Source organism: Corella eumyota, chromosome 5 (genome assembly GCF_963082875.1).
Source record: "Corella eumyota chromosome 5, kaCorEumy4.1, whole genome shotgun sequence".
Taxonomy (NCBI): Eukaryota; Metazoa; Chordata; class Ascidiacea; order Phlebobranchia; family Corellidae; genus Corella; species Corella eumyota.
This window is the reverse complement of record NC_137494.1, coordinates 12,810,475-12,825,393: the sequence shown is the minus strand read 5'-3', so window position 1 is coordinate 12,825,393 and position 14,919 is coordinate 12,810,475. Positions and strand designations below refer to the sequence as shown.

The window sequence follows — 14,919 nt, the reverse complement described above, 5'->3', positions numbered from 1 at the left end:
GCTCCAATTTTTTGCGCTGTAATAGATATCTTGACTGTATGTTATTATGGGTTACTTATTGGGTTATTATACCATATTTAGGCTTTATTTTTTTTATTGTTAACGCGAATCTTTTATATAGAATTTTTACGCACCGCTAAAGGTAACAATTTAACTATACAATACATAATATAAAAATGCATTGGGAAAATAACTAAGAAAAAATTTTAAAAGTTCAAAACATGCTATAAGTTAAGAATTTTAATATAGCGTAATAATCAAACCAAAAAAAATTTAACAAGCTGATATGCAAACTAACTGTGTTTCTATTGAACCAGAACAGTTATTATCTATATTACTTTATCCCAAAAATGTGTAAATTATTTTTAATTTTATTATTTTTTTTTGAAAATAAATATATTTCTATAACTTATAATAACATAAAATATCAGTATATCTCCTTTTTTCTTACATTCAACCTTGTTTACTCTGCATTATACTTTTATCATATAAATTATAATGACAGCGTTTCCTAGTAAATTAATGTCGTCGATATAATGATGTCATCATCTCCCCATCGAGACGATATGGTCACGTGACGCTATCAATTTTGTTCGGAGCCGTAAGCTCGTCTTTATATCGATTAACGACAATTATTATTAAAAAGTTCGATTTTTTGAAAATGAGGAAATAGTAGATAATAATCATTAGATCACTTTAAATTTATGGTATTAACCAAATTTCGTATGACTTTTACGGTTTTTTAAAATATGTACTTTAAATCTATATTTACCCAAAAATATATACCCCAACTCTAACTTTTAAATACTATATATCTTATGGTAGGTTATTACCATTTTATATGCGCAGTAATTTATATACATTGTTCTTGTTACCTTTACGGTACTCACATTTTTTATATTTTTAGAGCCCTTAAATTTATTAGGAGTTAAAAACTACAAAAAAATCAATATTAATACCGAATTAATAAGATAAAGTTGTTTTATATTAATAAAACAAAATCTTTTTTATAATAGTACACCATTAGTAATTTTCTACACATCTTTACTACTTAATCAAGCTTATATTTTAGGTGTTACTTATTTTTTCCATTTTAAATCCATCCAAAAACAATAAAATTTTACGATTGTATGTAGTCTTTGTTAAAAAAGCAATCATACTAATTAAAACACGTTAACAACATATTTATTACCACGTGACTTACTATACTCTCTAACAAAGCAAAAAAAATAACAAACTTAAAAAAAAACTAAAAATTATTAGATTTTTTAAAACTAATATTTAAATAGTTATTTACAAAAAAAAGAAATTGTGAAATATATTCCAAGTGGACCTATGCTTATTTAAACTACAGGGCGTTTTCTCTCTCACTTAAAACAACTTTAAAACCTTTTTGTTTGTAATTTTTTTGGTAAACATACCATTCAGACCACCATAACCCTTAACCCTATATCAATTGTCATTTAAATGTACGTTTTGTTATTGCCGATCGCTTGGTAATTTCTTGGATCATTCACTAAAGACAAGTTTAAGTAATCGCCTTAATAATAAGCTTGTTTTTAATTTCCGATTGGCTACCATTGTGAAAAAACTAAATTGTTCATGCGTAAAGATTCAGAAACTGATTACATGTTATAAAATATTAAACTGGTTAACCTTTCGCTAAGTAGTAAATAAAAAAAATTTCGTGAAAAAATTTACAAAGCACTTGTATTGTAAACAGTAGCCAGTCTGGCGGAATTTTTTTCATTGTCACTGCTTGTCAACGCTTAATCGATACGTATTAACATTATTCACAAAATTTATTACAATTTTTTATTATGCAAATTTGATGTTAAATTTTTAAAAATGTCTCGGGTTTTTAATAAAATTTATTCTAGTATCACACGACAATTGTTATGGCAAGGTCACGTAACGAACTCTGAAATTTTGTAATTTCGTTTAATTAAATAATCAATCACTATTTAGGGCATACCAACTGTCTACAATATAAAAAAATAGTTAAAACAGATTGGTTGGGTCTGTAAATTAATAATGCAAAACCATTTTACTTTATATTGCAAAACACTAACTTGTAAACTTCACCTTGCCAAATTTCAAATTACCTTACGATTTTTTAAAGTACATGTTTATATATTCTAAACCATTATATACCCAGACTTTACTTAATAATTACTATAACTCTAAAAATAAGTCTTTTTTATTTAATAATCGCAATAATTTTATTTTTTGGCTATCTGTTATAACAGGCCTTTAGTAGGCTTTAAAAATGCTAAATATTTTACAAATGCCCAATCTATTATTTAATCTAGATTGCTGTTAACTACTTGGTTAATTATAAAACTATATACTCCTAAATTAGCAAAAAACTACATATTTTTGCGCGTTAACGCTACCTTAAAAAAATCTTTAAATTTTATTAACATTTAACTTTAATACAAGCTTAAGTAATATAAACTTCAATGTTGAACTTGTATAGAAGGTAGCGCCACGCTCAGGTATTTTATTTCCTGCTGCATGTAATATTAGATTGTTTAAAACCTGTTACCTTTGCCTTTCTACGAATTATAATGTTTAGAAATTTAATTTAAAAGGCAGTAAGTATTTATTACTCTTTACCTCTACCTTACGGCACGTAAAAAGAGCACTAGTTTAAAAACTTATTTTAAATGTTATATTTTAATAGGTGTTTTACTCACTACTTAACAAGAGAACAACGCATTTAAAAAATTAACAAAATTAAATGTAAAACAAATATGTTAAAATTGTTATATCATGATGATTTTATATTTTTTTACGATATAGTCATCAAACTAAAAGCATGAACAAATATGTAATTAAAATTTACAGATCTATTTGTATTTTATCTAATTTTTAATAATTAATTTTAATTTAGAAATAATTATTTAACTGCAGTTAGTTACACAGTTATTTTTACACGCAAAACAGTTATAACTTTCATCCCTTTTTAGCACATGCTGATGGAAAATAAAGAAAAGCCAAAGTAAAGAGAAAATCAAAACTTTATGAACACAGACAGACAGCTTAACTTCGAAAGATGATGTCATTATTAAATATTATATTTGCCTAGTTGTTCATTTATTAATGTAAATAGTAGGTGTTACGTAGTTGTTCCTTTTAGCAGTGAAAGAACGAAAACGAATTTTTTTTGTTTAAATTTTAATCTTTGACTGTTTGATAAGAAAAAATCTGAAACGGGAATTTAAATAGTGGTTAAATAATTAAATTATTACACATTCTGACTTTCAGACTTTTGTAATCAGACTGCCAGACAGTGACAATAGCATATTAAATTTTTCTGTCTGACTGTCTGATTTAAAAAAAAATTTAATAGATTTTTACAAACGTTAATTTAACTTGTATTTTTTAGATTGTTTTTAATATTTTATTTTTACAAATTTTTGACAAAAAACTTTAGTTTATTTTTTTAAATTTATTTGGATTAAAATTCAAAATGGAAAACGGGGAATTAAATCGGGATTTAAATGTTGGAGATAAGCGAGCAGCGAGTGATATGCTGGAGGATGCTCTTCAACATTTTGACCACATCATAGACGGATCAAGTAATCCTATTTTTAATAATTATTTGTTCCCGATGTGGGAAGATCAACTTTACAGCCTAAACATATAGTAACTTGAGTTACTTTGACTCAGTCTCAAGTTAAATTTTGCGCTTTAGAATATTATGGTTTATAATTGCCCGATAGTTAGTCTGCTTTTGGTTTTATTGTTAGCAGAAGTTCATAATGCTTGATCAAAGGCGCTACAGAATAAAAGCAGTGGTAATTGAATACAGGACATTTTGTAGTTAAGTTAAGTGTTTAACACTACACCTTGCTGCCTAATTTCAGATTTAATATTTTTTTAAATGTTACTCCGACCCAAACTTAAGTTGGCTTTGGCAGTTGGTAAATAGTTTAAAGAAAAGTTTAAAGTAATGAAATTACTTTTATATTGAATTAAAAATGTTTAGCATAAAATTGTTTGAGCAGTGGTGTTGGGGGCTTAAACACTTTGCTTTACTACATAAGGTCCTGGGTTCGATTCCCACTGTTTTTATGCTGTAGCATTCTTAAATAAGACTTTAGAAATAAAATAAATTCCTAATTTTAAATAAAAAAACTTCAGATTATGAAAACAACATGTACAACAGCGACAATGAAGACTCTTCAACGAACAATCTCGATTTTGATTCCGGACTTCATGGAGTAGCGATGTTGATGGAGGACCTCCGGAACGCTGTGGAAACAACTGTGGAGGCAGAAACAGGGGATCAGGAGGATAAAAGCTTCTTCTCTGATGCTCTTTTGAAACATATTTCTCCTGAAACGCTGGAGTTTTATCGAAAACTCTTACAACTAAAGGTTTGTAAAATATTTGTTTTTTTTTATTTTGCATTTTTCTAACATTTTGTGAATTTTTTTTAAAACGTTTATTTTTAATAAATTTGTTGTATGATTTTTAGGTTAATAAAAATGAAACAGAATCGGAAAAAGTTAAAAGGTTGCAGAACGAAAATGAAATGTTAACTTTACATGTAAGAACATTTTTTGTCAATATTTTAGTAATTTTGTGATTTAATCTTTAAAAAAATAATACTGTTAAAGACTTGTTTTCTAACTGCCCCATTCCAAAAAAATTTTGAGTAAGATATTTATGATTTTCAATTTATTAAATAAATAGTATTACCAGATCATATCAAAATTTTAAATACGCTTTAAGAAAGCCATGATTTTAGACATTTATATACCCTGGATAACTAGTTTATAAACAAAATTACAAATAATCTAAATTTTAAGATAAAAAACAACAGTTTTTAATTATTTTTACACATTTTATAAAAAATTATTTTAATTCTTAGGTAAGTGTACTAACTGACCAAGTTGAGTTACAAACTGATAAGTTAAATGAAATAGAAGAAAAACTGAACGAAGCTAATACAAGGTTAGAAGGGGCAGACTCAAGACTACAAGAGGTAATTTTTATTTTTATTTTTTGGCTTGTTAAAAATTTCTTGTTTTAGTCTAACTTTTTTTTTTAAATTAAAACTATTTATTTTTTTATAAATTAATAAAATCGTTTTAATACCTAGTTAATTCTTCTACCCAACTTTTTGGTTGGCATTATAATTGTTTGTAATATGGTCACAACTTGCATCTCGTATTTGCCTGCAGTAATTTACCCGCACAACACAAACAGTTATTTTATTTATTATACAGGCATTTAAATTTGATAAATATATTTTTAGTTGTATATATCTTTATCCTCGAAGGTCGAAAGCGCGACCTAAACATAGAGTAACATCAGTTACTCCGACCCAGTCTCGAGTTGCCTGTGGCAGTTTGGGATATTATAGAGACTATAATTGCTCGATAATGATGCTGCTGATTGAGTGCTGGCTCAGCAGGAGTTCGTACCCTTTATAGCGCCTTACTCAAGGGCGATACAGCATGAGAGCAGTGGGGATTGAACCCACGCCCTCATGGTGATGTACCAAGTGTTCTTACCACTACACCACGCTGCCATATGATTCACTAAGCTCTATTAAATATATGTATTGTTGATTTTCGGTCGAATAACAATTATTTTTAATTAATTATTTATATAGGAAGTGGCTGCCAAAACTTCTCTTGAAACTGAAAAGTTAAAGTTAATGAATGAAATGTCGAATTACAAGTTAGAACTAGTTCAAAAAGAACAGCAAAAAAAATTGGAAAATGTAAGTTTAAAAAATGACTTTAAAATTTTTTTTAAATCAAAATTTTTTTTAAATGTATTTTTTTTAAAACAGTTTGTTGTTATTAAATGTTTATATGTAAATATAAGTTGATAAAGATAAGGTAAATGTTTCAATTCTCAAAAATTGATGTATATATTGTTGTTTCCTAGATGTCATATTTTGCAAACACAAAATGTAAAAAATTTAAATTTAAAATTGAAAATGCAAATTTGCCGAAAAAAAGTTTTTTTTTTCATAATATAAAATTTATTAAATTTTTACTTAATTTGATGAGATTATTTTTTAGGATGATTTAGCTGATATGGAACGTAAGAAAAGCGAAAGTGAATCAAGGAATGATCAATACAAGGTAAAAAAGTTTAATTTGTGATTAAAAATTGTAAACAATATATATATTTTCTTGTTTATTTTTATTCTTGATGTGGAAAGTCGACTTCACGACCTAAACATAGAGTAACATTAGTTACCCTGACCCAGTCATAAGTTGAATTTGGCAGTTTGGGATATTATATAGATTATAATTGCCTGCTTTAACTTCAATTTTCTGATTGCTAACTTCAATTTTCTGATTGGTTTTTTACTTTGAGATAAGTTAATAGCGCCTAAAAATTGTATGTTGCTTTAAAACATTTTTTGTAATTTTAAATGTTTTTTTTCTGAGTATGTCTGAAATTTTATGACTATTTTTGGTTTGGTATATAATTTTTACCCTTTTTTGTTACCTAAACAAAATTCTTTTATATATATATTTTGTGATTTTTGATGAAGTTTTTGATGAAAACTTTACGAGAAATGAAAAACGAGGTCTCAAAATTTCAGAAAGAAAAAATTCAATTTTCTTCGCAGATTGATTTTAATGAGGTCTCGTTATCAAAGCATTTCATTCTTAATGCAATTATGGTCATACACATAAACATAATAGTCATATACATTTAACCTAGGATTTTGAACCTTAGGTTTTAGGTTTAATTCCCACTGCCAGCATGTTAAAGTGATTTTTTTTCAAATATAGCTATCAATATTTTTTTGCTGTTAGTCTAAAAATTATTTTATTTTAGATTATTTTGTCTAGATAATATTGCCTGATAATTAGTTGGTATTATGTATTTAAACTAGGCAGAAGTATTTTCAGATAGTTTCTTGTTAAAGGAATCTCAAATAAAACAAATATTTAATAATTAAATCCATATTATTTAAACTAGCATAGAACCGGCGGCATGGTGTAGTGGTAAGAACACTTGCTACACCACACATGAGGTTATAGGTTCAATCCCCACTGCCCTCATGCTGTAGCGCCCTTGAGTAAGGCGCTATAAACTCCTGCTGAGCCAGCATTTAATCAGCAGCATAATTATAAATGAACTCCTGCTGAGCTAATACTTAATCAACAGTATAATTATCGGGCAATTATAATTTATAATATTCCAAACTGCCACAGGCAACTCAAGACTGGGTTAGAGTAACTAATGTTACTCTTTGTTTAAATCGCGCATTCCACTTTCCCACATTGAGGATAAAGATATTTACAAAAAAATATATATATATAAGGCGATACTTAATGATAAATGTTTAGTCATAAACCTAATAATAACAGAAATGTACCATTTTTTATATTAGAAAATTTTACAAAATTTTGAATTAATATTAGGTGTTAATTTTTTAATGGTCTGTTTAAATGATGTGTTAAAACCGTGTAATTTGTTATGTTAAAAAGTGTGTTTATTATGTGTTAAATCTATCACTAATTCATGTTTGAATTTACATGTCATTTTTTAATTAATTGATTGTTGACATTTTAAAAGTGACTTAATTTTGATGTTTGTATTTTCGTTAAAATTTTAATTTTTTTTTTTTAGGAAAGAATTTTGAATTTGGAAAAATTGTTAGTAGAAAAAGATTCAAAAATTCAGGAATTGGAGAAAAAAATTATCGAAACTGAAAAAGCTACCGGTAAATATATAAAAAAAAATAAATCTGTCATTAAATTTTAATTTAACTTTAAAATGAAATATTAAAACCAAAATTGATTAAAAAAAATAGTGTGTTGTAGAATAAATTAGTTTTCCTAATTTTTTGCCAAATTTTAAATTTTTGGTTTTCGTTAACAAACTGTTACAATTTTAAATAATTTTTGACAAAGGATAAATTTTTTATTTTTCCAATTTTTTTACAAAAACTTATATTTTTAGTTGTCCCAAAGTTAATGTCACCAGATGAGGGAATAGTTCATGACCATATCGAAAAACAGGTTTGTCTTTTTTAGTTCTTATTAAAATAATTTTGGTACGATACTATATCGTACTAAAAAATTTATTATATTTTTTTTAATTATCTATAATGTGAAAAAGCCAACTATACAGTCCAACTGGCAGTGTGGTGTAGTGGTAAGAACACTTGCTACACCACACATGAGGTCATGGGTTTGATCCCCACTGCTCTCATGCTGTAGCACCCTTGAGAAATGCGCTATAAACGGTGTACTCCTGCTGAGCCAGCACTTAATCAGCAGTATGATTATCGGGCAATTATATTCTATAATATCCCAAACTGCCACAGGCAACTCAAGACTGGGTCAGAGTAACTAATGTTACTCTATGTTTAGGTCGCGCATTCGACTTTCCCACATCGAGGATAAAGATATATACAAAAAATATATATATAAAATGACTTTTCTGTTTTTAGTTTTTGTTTTTTTATAAATTTTTGATTTTACGGTTTCTTAAATACAAATAACATAAAACTTTTATTATATTTACTCAATTAACAAGACCATTATTTTTATGGTCTTACGTGTTTACTTAAGTCTAGACGTTGTCTTTTTTAAATATAAACTATCAGAAAAATTCTAAAATTAACAAAAATTGATTTTTATTAGTAATCGACTAAAATATAAAAATTTTTATTTTTAACTAGCTTTTATTTTTTTTTGTAGGATCCCACTATGTTGCAGTTAAGAATGCCGGTGCCTTATGCCACTTCTACTCCAATATCTAATGAACAATTACCAACTAAAAATAACCAATCTAAAAGGTTTGTGACAAATTAAATGACAATTGTATATAACCTGTTAATTCGATATTTGACCATGCCTTAAGTTAGTAAGCAGTGAGAATCAAACCTTAGACCTTACATAGTGGGTTTTTGTGCTTCTAAATCATGACACCAGCAATTTCAAAGACAATAAACCTAAATTTAAATTTAAAAGCTAATACATTATTTTGTGTTTTAAAAATAAATTTTATTTGAATATTTATTGTAGTGAGGATAAACAAAATAATCAAGATCAGGTAGATGGCAGTAAAGAGCTAACTTCAACTGTTTCAAGGGTTAACAAAATACCAGTGAGCTGTTTTAACAATAAAAAGCTTTTATTTAGTTTATTTTAAAATTTTAGAAATTTTTTTTTTTTTAATAAATGTTTTTTTTTGATATTTTTTTTTTCAATTAACTACATTTACTGTTTTATTTTTTGTTGCAGCCGTTTCCAGTACGAGCCCAAAGTTTAGAAAAACTTCAAGCTTTAAAAATAATTCAAAGTGAACCAAAAACTGAAGGTAGTATAATAATATTTTAAGCAATCTTTCTCATTTAATTGATTTTTACAGTTTTGAGTAAGTTTTTAAAGTTATTAAAAATTTTTAATATTTTTTAGTTTATTTAATTTTATTTATTTCAGATGAGGACTTAAATCGAAGTGGGAGCACTGACATTCTTTCAACCTCCACCAACCCCCAATCCTGGACCCCTACTTCAACTAAATCACCCAAATCCAGCAGTACCCCCAATTTGGGTGGGTGAAATCAATTTAAATGTCAATTTTTGTTAAAATATTATTTTAAGTTGAACCTAAAAAATATTTGTAGATAAAATTTAAATTTTTTTTTTATTTTTTTTTAGCTATGACAGAAATTAAACCACTCAATTATCAAGAAGAACCTAACAGGGAAACCCCCACTTCTACTGTTTCTCCTTTCCATCAGCGAAAAAAACACGGATTCAGAAAATTTTTTACAAGGTAGATTTTATATAGAATTTGTAACTAACCGTTGTTGTAGTGGTTAGAACACTTGGCTTTACTACATGAGGTCCTAGGTTTGATCCCCACTGCTTTAATGCTGTAGCACCTTAGAGAAGGGTGCTATAATTGGTATGAACTCCTGCTGAGCCAATACTTTATCAGCAGATTTATTAAAGAATAAATAAATACAGAAAAATATTAGTGTAGTTGTTAAAGGTACATCACCACATGAGGTCCGGGGTTCAATTACCACTGCTTTCATTTAAAAAAAACCTTTTTTTTAGTTTCCGTTTACGAAGAAGCAGGTCTTCTCAAATTGAATCAGAAACTGACAGTCAGCCTCAACCTACTTCCACAGCCCCCCTTGATGACAATAGGGAGCCAAGTATGTTTGTTAGGGGCGGGGTAAGGTCAACAGCGGGTCCAAGACTACAATGGAACCCCAACGATGCATCAGGAAAATTCGGGTAATTTTTTTTCAAACAAAAAAAAAATTTTAAATGTGTTTGACTGGAATCAAACTTTAGACCTTTCGACTAAAACAATTATTTATTATATAGGGTAACACAAAATGACGACACTCCATTTTGCCGCTGGGATTGCGATCGCATTTGTCAATGGTTGATTGATATTGGGTTACCAGCTTACGTGGAAAACTGTAAGAAATGGGTCAGAAATGGAGATACTTTGCTAAGAGCTACAAGCCATGAGCTTGAAAAGGTAAGGTCTTAGGTTCAAATCTCGCTGATGGCACCTTTTTATTTTTATTTTTTTATTGTTTTTTAACAGGAATTGGGAATTCGACATCCTCTCCACAAGAAGAAGTTGATGCTCCATCTCGGAGCGGTGGGAGAAAAGGGGGAAGAGTGGGAAGAAGGAGCAGACAGGATGAATTCTGTCTGGGTGGCAAGATGGTTGGATGATATAGGTCTTCCTCAGTATAAAGGTGGGCTGTGATGTTATAATTGTTTCTGTGATGTTATAATTTAGGTTGTGATTTCATAGAATGAGTTGTGATGTCATAGTTTAGGTCTGTGATTTCATAAATTGGGCTGTTAAGTCATATTGAAGATTGCGATGTCATAATTTGGATCTGTGATGTCATAGTTTGGGCTGCGATATCACAATTTAGATCTGTGATGTCATAGTTTGGGCTGCGATGTTACAATTTAGATCTGTGATGTCATAGTTTGGGCTGCGATGTCACAATTTCGATCTGTGATATCATAATTTGGGCTGTGAGGGTATAATTGAAGCTGTTTTGGGGTGTGATGTCATAGTCAATATTGTAATGTCATACTTTGGGTTGTGATGTCATAGAAAAAATTTTGAATTTGATTTTTTAATTACAGATAGTTTTCATGAAGCTTGTATTGATGGTCGAACCTTACACCACCTAACAGTCAGTGATGCTCATAAGTTAAAAGTCACCAACTTGGTTCATCTTCTAAGTTTAAGAAGAGCTCTTCAAGTTCTTAGAACTTGTAAATTCGACCCAACTTTGCTGCAAAGAAGACCAATCGAAGAAGGGGTATGGATATGCTGGTTATATTTATTTATTCTTAATGTGGGAAGGTTGACTTCACGACCTAAACATAGAGTAACATCCAATACTCCGACCCAGTCTCAAGTTGATTTTGACAGTGTGGGATATTATATAAATTATAATTTCCTGATAATTAAGCTGCTGATTAAGTGTTAACTAGCAGAAGTTTATACCGATAATAGCTCCTTACTTAAGAGTGCTACAGCATGAAAGCAGTGGGGATTAAACCCAGGACCTCAAGTATCAATATTTATTTTTTTTCTTAATTTTGTGCAAAATTTGATTTTTTTTCTTCTGATTGTTCAGGACAAAGATGATGTTTCATTATGGACCAATCACAGAGTAATGGAATGGTTACGCTCGATTGATCTTGCCGAATATGCTTCAAACTTGAGGGGGAGTGGAGTCCATGGGGCCCTGTTGGTAAGTTGTAAAAAAATTGCGATTCATTTTGTTTCAAAAAAACAAAAAAAAATAATTTAATGTTTTAGGTTTTTTTTAACCACTAAATGTCACTATTGAGCTAGTTTCGATAGAAATTCAAAAAAAAAAAATTAAAGTTAATTTAAAAACACTATTTAGATTTAAAAAATAATTGTATATTATATTTTTTTTAAATAATTTTCTAAGCAATATATAATATTTTTTTCTTTTTTTTAAATTTACTTGCATATTTTATAAGCTACAAGCATAGTAAACCATTTACACATAAATAATTTATTCTTTACACAAATACCTAAACAGTATATTGCATTATATATTGATGATATTTATCTTTATAAATGATTGGTCCAGTTTTTTTGGAAAAATAAAGTTTAAAATTATTATTTTTACATCAAATTTTTAAAACCATAATTTTTATTTTTTTTTGTTTAGGGTATGGAGCCATTATTTACTGCAGATACATTGGCATCACTACTTCATATGCCTTTAAACAAGAGTCTTCTCCGGCGACATTTAGCCGCAAAAATGGAGGAGTTGTTACCGAGTGAATTTGTGAAAATTAAAAATGAGAAAATGCAAGAAAGTGGGCACCACCCTCTGAATGTTAATGTTAAATATAAGGTAGAATAATATTGAAGTTTTTGTAAAAATTAAAAAACTTTATTACATTTTTTTTTTTAGTTTTTGTTTGTTGGTTATATTTAAATGCATATTGTTTATTCAAATTTTAGTTTTATTATTAAAAAGCTTATATTTAACTTTATAATTTATTAAATATACATATTATATTTTGGTTTATATTAAAAAGGTCAAATTTTTTTAAACCATATTTTAAATAATAAATAATTAGTTTTTATTTTATAATCGTGATAATAAATAAATATTGTTCTTATGCGTTTTTTACATCTTATGCGTTTTTTACATTTTATTGCTTTAAAAATTATATTTTTATTGATTTTTGTAATTTTTTGGATTTTAAATTTTTTTTAGATCGGACGGCGTTCTTTTGGCGGACTCGTCCGTTTTCGCGGAGCATCCGCGGCCAGTTCCGTCCGCGAATTCGGCAGCGGAGAGTACGTTTGCCCGATGTCGTCGTCCGCTAAATCCATGGCCCGACACCGCGACGAATTGGAGACTAAAATGCAGATGCAAGGTCTGAAAGAAAAACGGATTCAAGATACGGCGGAGGGCGCTAGTAATCAAAATTCGAATAACGATAACATTGAAGTAGTGGAGGTAACAATTTAAAAAAAATTTAAGTTATTTTTGATTTATAAATATTTAAAAATGATAATAAAACATGTTTTGATATGCTGAAAGTGGGAATTGAACCCCAAACATCGGGTCTGAAAAGGAATTTACATTTTATTTTAGATATAAGTAATCTTTTTTTTATATGTAAAAAAAGTAAAATTTATTAAAATAAAATATAATTTTTTCTTTTTTTAGTTGAACGAAAGTACTACAAGAGAAATAAATGCTTTTTCAAACCAAATAAATTCGTTAACAGTAAGTTGTTAATTTTAAAATATTTAATTAAAATCATTTTTTACAAAAAAATTTAAATTACGATTTTTTTTTTTTGTAGAACAACTGGTCTCAAAATTAAAGAAATAAATGCTAAAAAAGCTTTAGAAGTGCCTTGGATGTTATTAATATATAATATTAGTGCCAATTTTACAACAAAAAAACAGTCTAATAATAATGTTACTGTATTATATATTAGTTTTTTTTTAAAACGTATTTTTTATTAGATTAATGTGTTTTTTTTGTGAATCGTAAAAACTTATTTTCTAAAAGTTTTTTTTGTACATTTTTTAACGAAACGCTTCATATAATGAACCGATATAGCCTAGGGGCGTTTTAAGATCAAATGCTTGGCATTATACCGGTTGAAAAATTTCGAAATTTTAATTTATAAACGCACAAAAATACCTTAAATTTTATTTACAAAAAATATTAATGATTTTTAGAAAAAAAAATAAGGTTTTTTTTTGTAATTTTTTTGTGATATGGCCTTACTATTTTTGTAGTTGTACCATTTATACCAAAAAAACGTCACGTGATTTTTAGAAAATTAAAAAAAATCCAAAATTTATCGTAATTTTCTAAGTTTAGTACTTCGCTTAAATAGCACTACATTTGTTGTTACAGCGCTTGCCTTTTTCTTATCGCATCTCGTGACTGTGATGTCATAATGTTAACTTAATACGTCATAAAATTTTTTGGTTTAGAAAATTTTAGAATTTTTGGTTGTTTAAAAATTTTTTGGTTGGTTTTGAAATATTTTTGTGACGTCATTTATTTGAAAAAAAGTCACATGGTCATTTTATTAGAAATTTGAATTAGTTAATAATTAAAATAAAATCCTTTTTTTTACCAAAGTAAATTGAATTTCTGTTAAAATTTTTGGTTTATTTTTTTACCTATTTTTTTTATTGAAAACTGGTTAATCTTCTTACTCAAATTCAATATTATTTTTCGGTTATAAATTATAGATGTTGCCTTTTTATTTTTCTTTTAAATAATATAACCCCAAACTTGGCAATATATATATTAATACCAAATTAAAATTCTTTTTTTATCCTTAAAAAAATAATTAATTTGAGATTTTCATCAAAATTTGCAAATTTTATTTACGTCTTGCAATTTATGACGTCACCATCATAAAAAAGCGCGCGTAGTAGTTCCTGTCACGTGACTTCCCACACTATATATTGTGACGTTATCGGTTAATGTCACTAATTGTTTTTAATTTTTTGCAGCGTCATTTGCATTTTAAACATTATGACGTCATATTTTATTGATTGTTTATTGTGCGGCAAAAAAATGCAATTGACGTCTTAAACTTTGTCATACACAATTATTCTATTATGACGTCATGTTAATGCTTAGGTCATTACATTTTCACTATTTTTTGTAAATTTGTAAAAAAATATTTTGTTTTTCGTATTTTTAGTTTTTTTTTCGTTATAAATATGTGCTTGCTTATTTCATTTACTGTTTCAGTATTATTTCTTAAGATATATCTTCATATCTGTGCTTTTTGGTGCATTTTGCCTTAACTGATGTTTTATCTTTTTCAGGTGCACAATAGGGGTTTAAAAATAGTTTGTTAAATTTTGAAATTTTTTAAAAAAATTGAATTTC

At 27.7% G+C, this 14,919-nt stretch overlaps 1 protein-coding gene across 2 annotated transcripts; it reads left to right on the top strand.

Moving 5' to 3' along the window:
* Positions 1-3,400: 3,400 nt before the first annotated feature.
* Positions 3,401-14,855, top strand: LOC145752995 (liprin-beta-2-like). 2 transcript variants are annotated; one of them, XM_082569372.1, is made up of 23 exons: positions 3,401-3,584; positions 4,150-4,385; positions 4,487-4,558; positions 4,883-4,996; positions 5,630-5,740; positions 6,048-6,110; positions 6,530-6,622; positions 7,618-7,711; positions 7,951-8,009; positions 8,694-8,791; positions 9,021-9,102; positions 9,240-9,315; positions 9,438-9,551; positions 9,659-9,776; positions 10,064-10,246; positions 10,340-10,499; positions 10,569-10,725; positions 11,132-11,310; positions 11,632-11,748; positions 12,202-12,390; positions 12,760-13,005; positions 13,219-13,278; positions 13,358-14,855. In XM_082569372.1, the coding sequence occupies exons 1-23, from the start codon at positions 3,476-3,478 to the stop codon at positions 13,376-13,378; spliced, it is 2,751 nt and encodes a 916-aa protein (XP_082425498.1). In that variant the 5' UTR covers positions 3,401-3,475; the 3' UTR covers positions 13,379-14,855. The 2 variants fall into 2 exon arrangements, with proteins under 2 accessions (XP_082425498.1, XP_082425499.1); XM_082569373.1 differs by lacking the exon at positions 6,530-6,622.
* The last annotated feature ends 64 nt before the right edge of the window (positions 14,856-14,919 follow it).